The 8,891-nt window shown below is 45.6% G+C and overlaps 1 protein-coding gene across 1 annotated transcript; it reads right to left on the reverse strand.

Moving 5' to 3' along the window:
• Positions 1–573: 573 nt before the first annotated feature.
• LOC134378737 (chorion-specific transcription factor GCMb-like) lies at positions 574–7,576 on the reverse strand. The gene is made up of 6 exons (XM_063098048.1): positions 7,487–7,576; positions 3,852–4,077; positions 3,629–3,741; positions 2,964–3,088; position 2,557; positions 574–2,037 (listed from the first exon to the last, which is right to left on the reverse strand). The coding sequence occupies exons 1-6, from the start codon at positions 7,574–7,576 to the stop codon at positions 1,099–1,101; spliced, it is 1,494 nt and encodes a 497-aa protein (XP_062954118.1). The 3' UTR covers positions 574–1,098.
• Between the last annotated feature and the right edge of the window lie 1,315 nt (positions 7,577–8,891).

Below are 8,891 nucleotides of genomic sequence, written 5' to 3' on the forward strand. Positions count from 1 at the left end.
CCTCCTTATCAAAAATTACCTCTTATGTAGTTTATCATTATTTGAAAATCGAATATTTTCACTAAGTATTGGGAGCAGTGCAAGAGTCTGTGTGTGCACTCTCCAAATGTTCAGGAGGGTTCTGTTATGAGAGTACAGCAAATGGGTATTTCTAAAATTAACTACAAAACTGCCAAACTAATAAGTTTTAATATTTTATAACAACTGTTTCCAGGTCACAATACGAAAAATATTTTTTCTATTTCTGTTTTGAAATAACTCAAGCATCAGCTACATTACTTTAAAATGTCTTTATTACATTTAATTGTACAACATTATCAATTACATTAATGAAGACTAACAAAGAAACAGTAAAGCTATATGTCAATTCTAATTTTGAAACCTAATCAGAAAAAATATATTTAGAACAAGAATAAACCATTAAAGAAACATAATTGTTAGGCTGTTTCTGTTATAACAACCATCACATTATTAAAAGGTATTCAATTAATACTGAGAACCAAAATTCTTTTTAAAAACAATTGCACTTTAACATTACCAGAGATTTATAAAAATTTTTTAAAAAGCTGTAGATATATACTTCGGACATAAAAGGATCAAAATCACTTCCTGATGCTATTTTAACAGGTTCTACATGATAAACAAAAATTTCATGAAATGTTTGATAAGATTGCAAAGATTTCTTCCTGAAGGTATTTTGGCAGCCTCTAAGGACCAAATAAGGATGTGTGAAATTCCCTAATATGATCTGAAGGGAAAGACTTAGAATCAGGATTCTTGACTTCTACTCCAGCTAATAAGCTAAGTAAATTTAAAACTGTATTTAACCTTCATGGTCTCCAGTTTATTTGTGCAATTGGAAGAGTCACACCTCTGGATTACTTCTATGCACTCTAGTTTGTTTCAAAAAGCTGTGTGACATTTCCTGATATTATCTAAACATTTCTGACTGATCATTTCCTCAGCTAATCAGCATTTTTACTACAATCTATATTTCTGTGCCTACAGTAAGGATCTCCCAACTCAACAAAATAGTTGCCATTAAACGTTTCATTGCCTGCACATGCATCAATACTATATTGTCCCCTGGACTGCCTTTTAAAAATCTTCATTGTCATAGCTAAAAAATGGATCCACTCTGTCTGAGCAACTAACTGCAGAGCCCAGCCCAGATAGACACACATCCCAAGTCTCTACTCCATCTGTCCTGGAGGAAGCTGACTCTTGAGGAAAAGCCAAAGTGGGTCTGATGGCCTGGCAATCTCCTGAAAGTTTCAAAGGAAGTGACCCTGCTGGAGAGGCTGCCCTGGTGACTGTAGCTGGAGGTTCCAAGGCTTCTGGATACATGGACATTGGCGCATTTTCAGAAGCATAGTTACAGCTCAAAAGGCTCTTAACCTCCTGCACGTTGTCACTGTATTTCAGAGCAGGTGGCCGGTAGGCTTGGTAGGACACTTTGGTGGTGGTGGTGATCACGGTCTGTAAGGCAGGGGCACCTGGTGGGGGAGTCGTGAGGTACCTGCAGGGAAGCTCTGGGTTATAATAAGGGTGAGGGGCCATGGTCTGGAACTGCCCATGGTCAGTCCTCTTCCCAATACCAGCTTTTCCAAGCGCTGGTTTCCAGCCATGTTGTTTACTAGTGAAATCAAAGCCTCTCTCATAGCTGCTGTATGAATTGACATTATATTGTAGTGTGTTAAGATGAATCCAGTCTGCATCATTAGGGACACTGGTGGAATCTTTATAAAGGGTGGGATAGGAGCTCAAACTTGTAAAACCAGGGCCTGCCAATTCATAGCTGCAAGCTGGTCTGGGCAAACAGATTCTTGGGTTTGAATATTTTTGAAAGGGGGTCATTATGTCCCCTTGAAAGGTGGCTGGGCCACAGGTAGCTTTGTAAGCATCAGAGTTTGGGAAGGAGGGGCAAGGCTGCCCTGGAATAGGGAAACCGGTGTCAGTAATTACATTAAACAGTTCCAGATTTTCCAGGGGAGGTATGTTGCTGAAATGTTCACTGTTGTCTTGATTCTTTCTTGCCTAAAAAAAAAAGAAAACAAAACAGACATGTGGTATGTAAATTGTGTGGACACCCTCACTTGTAGTAATAGCCAACCAAGTAAATAAAAAGAAACTTCCAGTTGGTGGGCTCTGTGCTGTGAATACTGCACTGCTCAGGGACATGATTCAGGCACATGGTCCTGGGGTTGCTAAGCTTGAGCTCACTCAGGCACGACAACCACACTACTGAGGGGGTCCAGTGTAGCCAGGCAGGATGGGTCTGAGTGGGAAGTGGTCCTGTTCTCACTCATACTGTGTTCACAGTAGTGTAGACTCAGGAGTCACATAAACCTGGGTTTGAATCCTGACTCTGACCCTTACTTATAAGTTACTTAACCTCTCTGAGCTTCAGAGTCCTCATTTTAGAAATGGGGTTTAATAATAGTAACCTCTTCATAGTGTTTCTGTGACCATTAAATGTGTGAAATTCCTAGATATGTGCTTGACACGTAGGAAGTGCGTGAACAAGGTCAGTTTCTGTCATCCTCACATTACCACTCTGCCTGCTTGGCATGCTTTTGTTGAAAGGCCAAACCAGACCAAGTAACCCAAAGAGATGTTATCTGTTCCTGTGTAAATATGTCAAGGACTGGCTCAGGGGTGCACTGTTAACTCCCTGTTGGTATGCACAGGTTTCTTTATTGCTGTTGGATAACTGTCCTTGTAGAAGGATTTCAGTACACATCCTGACTTGATTGTTGCTTGTAGAGATCCTTTGTTGCTTGTTTTTAAGAAGGGATTAGAAACCTTATCCAAACATTGACTTAATATATTGTTAGAGATATATAATTTTCATATAAAATCAAACTGTTGTAATATATAACATTTATATTACACATAATTATCAGTCTATCTTGTCCTGAAAATGAATACAGACCCCTGTGCAATGCCAGCTCTTCGATAACTCAGATTCCTGATTTCTCTTTTTCTGGGGCTGGTAAAAAGAGGCCACCTGTCTCTTGATGGCACTTCTTCTAGCTTCCGTTTCTGATTTACTCTCTGGTCTTGGGTGATCATGAACTCCCTTGGCCTGCATTAATGAAGAAATAAATCACATGTTATTTATTCCTATAAAGGAAGCTGGCAATGTTGGCCAAAAATTTATAATGCCTTTCCCATGATCCCAAGTTTTTGTTCTTGTTTTCCAAAATGACAGAGAAAAAATTCTTGAACAACTAAAACAGCATGAATAATAGACATCTTAAAAGATCACCCACAATCCTTTCACTGTATTAAATGAACTATGACTATACCTTGGTTCATTATCTCTGGCCCTTAAAGAACACAGTAGGTGAGTGAATTCCTGGGCTTCTGTAGGTCCCTGGGGAGCTCCAGCACCTATTTCTGGCCACTGGAGCTGTAGTTTGTTTGCTTTAGAGCTGCCAAGGCACATCGCAAGTGACTTGGTCTCTAAATGGTCTGATGAAAAATATCCATCACATTGTGTTCTCAGGCTGGCCGTTTAGCTCCGTTGGTTAGAGCAAGGTGCCGATAACACCGAGGTCCAGGTTTGATCCCTGTACTGGCCAGGGAAAACAAAACAAAACGAAACGTGTTCTCACCCACCTACCTGAAAAAATATCGCGTTGCCCTCAAGCCGCCAGAAATTGGTTACAGGGTATCCGCTGTGCCCTCGACAGGGCATCAACTCCAAAGCAGAGTGACAGTTGGGGCACGCTTTCTCTGCAAAGCCCAGAAGGAGAAATCATAGCAACGCCCCCCCCCCCCGACCCTTCTGAAGGAAGAGAGGGGACAGGAGCTGGGGACAGAGCCCTCCCGGGCCGCGCCCTCACGCTGCTGCTTGAGGCGCGCCTTGTCGCAGATGGCTGGCCGCAGCTGCAGGGGGCGCCGCCGGGCAGGGCGCAGGCACGACTTCTTGAGGATGTGGCCGTGGTGGTTGTTGGTGTTGCGCATGGCCCGGCCACTCAGGTGGCGCCGCGCCTTCTCCTCGTCGCGGCTGTAGATGAAGCGCACGTAGCCTTCAGGCCACTCGCGGAAGGGGTCGAAGTGGGCCGGCTCCTGGGGACGAGCGCGGGACGAGGGGTCAGCTCTGGCCAGCCTGAACGCACCCCTCACCCTTGACGTTTTCTACGAGCAGCTAGTACAGAAATGAGTTCTTTTTACACCCAGAAATGTTGTACAACCCATAACTTACGCTGTCACGAAATGTCACAGCCTACGTTTGCCTCTCTGGCTAATAACTGTTTATGTAGCTCTTACCTTCTAGATGCTGCACTAATTCATCTAGCCTTCACAACACGTGCAGGCATTTGAACCATTATTATTATCCACATTTTATAGGATATGGAAGTCAGAGAGATTAATTGACTTGTCCAAGGTCACACAGCCAGCAAGGCCTGGCTCTAGGGTTTGTGCCCTGGTAGTCTGACTCCAGAGCCTGTGCTCCTGTCCACTCTGTTACACCACTTCTTGGTGTGTTTAAATGTTCAAAACATTTTCAAGTATTGAAGTGTCAGGACAAAAAGTGACTGGAAAGCTCTATCACTGAAATGCAATTTAACTTGTAAGTATATTTAAGTCAGTGCTTTTTCTTCAAAAGCTCTTGATTCTCTATCCTAAACCTGTCAGTCACATCAGCAGTGATACCCAAAGCACCCTCAGAGAGGCTAGAACAGCTTCCCTTCCTACTCCCAACTTAGCTCTCCGAGTTGAAAAGGTTCACAGTAGATGAAGGACTTAACCATAACAGTAAACCTTGAGCCTGCCTGGTACTGGACTGCTCCCCAGAGCAATATGGGACTGTCATTCTCCTCAAGAAAGCCACATGGATGAAATAATGTTATATCTACGATACTGAACATTGCTTTAGTGTTCATATTTGGTGGTCTCTGTCCATTTTATGCATTATTTATACTGCAATAAATGTCTTTTGTGTATATAAGTGTAATGTAAAATTACCCTATATTGAGCACTTACTATTTACCAGGTATTCATCAGGGCAGTGGTCTAGAAACCAGGGACCATGGGCCAAATCTAATCTGCTGTTTGTTTTTCTGTGACTTCAAGCTAAGAATGGTTTTTACATTTTTAAATGGGTGGGGGGAAATCAAAAGATGAATTATATTTTGTGATACATGAGATTTATATGGAATTCAAATTTCAGTATCCATAAAAAGTTATGTTGGAACACAGCCATGTACATTCTTCTCTGTACTGTCTAGAGCTGTGTTCACACTGCAGTGCTGAATTAAGTAGTGCTGGGGACAGAGCCAGGATGGCCTGCAGAGCCATGTTATGCAATATCTGCAGTCCTCACACCAACCTTGCAAGATGGGCATCCTTCCTCTTATTTAACAGATAAGAAAGTGGAGGTTAGCTAGATAACCTTCCACAGTGTCATAGCTGGGATATAAACAGATTTGTGGCAGACTGGCCCCAACTAGCTTTACCGGTGTGATAGTCAGAGGAGTATTATCACAGTAGTAAACCATCTGTACCTCCTCCCCACTTCTACCGCCCAGGAAAATTAAATCGAACATTTGCAAAGCCAAAGTATTATAAGTTAGACAATTCAGACTTGTGTACATCATTAATATTGCATATTCTAACAGTAATAAGGTTGTTTTCAAAACCACAAGGATATTGTTGAAATCATTGTTATTACTAATAGGCATTATTTATCTTTCCCCTGAAATATTACAATTGACATAAATTAGTACATTGACTTAAGATCAAGACTTAAGGTAACTCAAAAGTGAAATATATAAAGATGTACTACCACCTCTAAACTTATATTAAATGCAAACATCTTTGTTTCAAAAGTGAACATTTCAACTTAAGGATCTTAGTAACAAATTGACGATTTTCCAAAAGACAGTACTTCTTCATGACTCCCATATAAGGGTATAGACTAGGTCACCATGCCTCCCACCAGCTACAGAGGTAGTTACACCATAGGCAAAGCCATAGAGGCTGTGTTTTTAAATAAAAACAAGAGCAGAGGATGTCCAGGATTGGATGTCATTTGTTCAAATGTGTTGGCACATGAATGTGTACACACACGTGCACACACACACACACACACACACACACAAAACTGTCTGACAGTAGACTTGGACAAGAGTGTGAGATAGTTATCTAGTTCCACCACTTGATGACAAGTGAGTAGCCTGAGACTAAGGCAAATTCAAGGACTCTCTCAAGGTCATATAGCCAGTTTTGTTCTCTACACTGAGCAGCCAGAGCAGGACCATGCTAACTTTCTCCAGTTCTCTTTCTATATCCTAGTGCGTCTGTCCCTTTTGAGATATCACATGCATTTCTTAAGAACCAGTCTCCTAAAAGAAAAATAATTCCTATTTATATAAGAAGTCTAGAAAATGCTGAGAGATGAGCCATTATCGTGTTATTTAGATGTGACTCTTCTAAAATGCAAGATCAGACGGTTTCTCAGGAAGATGTACATGACTGAAGTCAGTGAGAATGAGACTCACTCGCTGTACTGGGGTCCACTTTCACAAAAATGGTCCAGCACAACTCTAAGGCAGGCAGACTTTAAAACAAACAAGTGAGACAAACCTGCTCCAAAATGTGCTGATTTGAGAGTCTACACACCTTGCTAATGAACTGTTATTCATCTGAACATCTATCTGGCACATAGTAGATGCTGAATAAAGGCTGTCTCATTCCTGTGCCAACATTGCAGGAAGTCCACCTTTGTAAATATTAGGAAATAACTCCCATTCTACCCCCCACCTACACCCAGGAGTTCAAAGTCATTCCTCAGTCTTGACCCAAACCAGTATGACCAAGTTCATTCCCTGGACTTGGCCCCAAACTGCTTTGCTCCATTAAAACAAAACAAAAACAAATTCACCCTAAAAGAATGATGATCTCCTTGACATTAGGAAAGAAATAATCATTGGGCGCTTTGGCCTCCTTCACTTGACTGTGGGGCCTCCTCCGGGCAATGGAGGATGTCAGAATAAATTGCTCAAGTCGAGCTATTTGTTTGAGACTTGGGTCACCTCCATTCATAATCCGATCTCACAGTTTTGCTGAGTGAGAAGCAGTGGTATTTATATTTGCGGAGATTTCCCCTAACTTTCCCATGGGTTTCAAGTAGAGGTATAAGGAGAGAGGCACCCGATTTCCACCCCAGTTAAAGGAAAGTGAAGGGAGCAGGTGTCCTGCCCTCGCCTTACTACTGAGAAAGTGGAGCCCGATTGACATTTCCTGCTGCCCTCGGTGTTTTCAGACAAGAGCAAGAAAATTGCTAGGAGAAGACAAACGTCTAAACTCAACTCTGCATTTTGCAAAGTCCAGAGAAGTTCCCTCTGCTTTTGAGGGCCCCCCAGCAGTGTGTTTGTGGTCTGTGCACAAAGTCTCTGCAAGAACTGGGATGCCCTTGCCCCTTCTTCAGATGGACAGCGCCACGCGTTGCCCCCACACACTCGATTTCACTCACCTGAGGCATCTGCGGGTCGTTGATGTCCCAGTTGAGTTTCATCCCGTAGGAGCACACACGGCCCGCGCCCTGCACCGCGTCCGCCGGCATCTGCTCCACCTCGCTCAAGCTCTTTGCCCAGAATCCTGAAAGAAGAAAAAACGAGGGGTGCGCGAGGTGACTCTTTAAAAATATAGTAGGGTGAGTGTGCGCGCGCGCGTGTGTGCGCGCGCGTGAGTGAGAGAGAGAGACACCATTGACAAGTCCAGAAGCTGAGGACGACGGTTATGGCCTCGGCCCCCCCGTGCTGACAGGTCTCACCCCGGACGGCAGCGGCGGCGTGTGACAACTGCCAGCAGGTTTAAAAGATACCTGTCCCGCGGCTCCGCCTTTTGTCACCTCGCTCGCTGGCGCCCACTCTACAGGGGCCCAGTCACCCCCTCCCCGACAGAGCCGAGAAGGAAGGGGGGGGTTCAGCTGTCCTTAAAGTGAAGGGAAACTGAGGCCAAGATGTTGGGGGTGGAGGGAGGGGAAGGCACGTTGGAACGCCTCGTTTAGGTCGAGAATCAACTTTTTTCTAACCGCACCGGGCCGGGGCTTTCCAGCAAAGTCCCCTGAGAGCCAAGACTCAGTTCCAGGAGAGCGTGGGGACCGCACGTGGGACCCTCGGCCCCCGCCGCGCGCCCCAGCCTGAATAGCCCGCGCGCACCTCCCGGTCTGGGGTCGCCCCCTTGGGCCTCAGCTGCCGGCGCTCGCTGTGGCTGTCGCGCGTGTCCGGGAGTCTATCTACGCTCGCCTGCTGGGACGTCCGACGGGGAGTCAAGAGCTTCCGTACGCTCCCGAGGCAGCGGAGGGATGGAACGTGAACCCGGGGGAGGTGGCGGTGCTGAGCCCGGGGTAGGCGAGGAGGGACGTGCGCTCTGCGGCTGGGCCTGGGCGCTGAAGCCGCGCGCCTGGAGCTCTCCGCAGCCTCGGCGCCTCCGAAGCTCAGCTCCGAGATCTGCTGAGTACGGGGTGGGTTCGGTGTGTTCTCGGTTGTCACCTACTTAAACACAACGCTTTAAAATTTGATATTGTCGTGGAATGTCACAAACTCGTATTTATCCCATGACGGTCTTGGGAGGCTTTGGGGAACTGGAGAACCCTGGAGGGGGAGCGGGACGCTGAGGGCTCCCCAGGGCCACCTACGGCGACTCCGGCAACCAAACGTGAACTGTAAAAGAGACCGATTTAAGCGACTGAAGTCGCTCTGAGGCCACCCCACGGCCGGGTCCTGGGCGGCGAGGGAAGAGGAAGTGCGGGGATTTATTCCCTGCGCCTTCGTTCTGCAGGCCACACCTCCACTCCGGCCGTAGCCAGAGAAGACCCGCCGGCCTCTCGGGCGGGTCACTCGCAGGACGTTCCGAATCCACGTTCCTCCGAACCC

Source organism: Cynocephalus volans, chromosome 5 (genome assembly GCF_027409185.1).
Source record: "Cynocephalus volans isolate mCynVol1 chromosome 5, mCynVol1.pri, whole genome shotgun sequence".
Classification (NCBI taxonomy): Eukaryota; Metazoa; Chordata; class Mammalia; order Dermoptera; family Cynocephalidae; genus Cynocephalus; species Cynocephalus volans.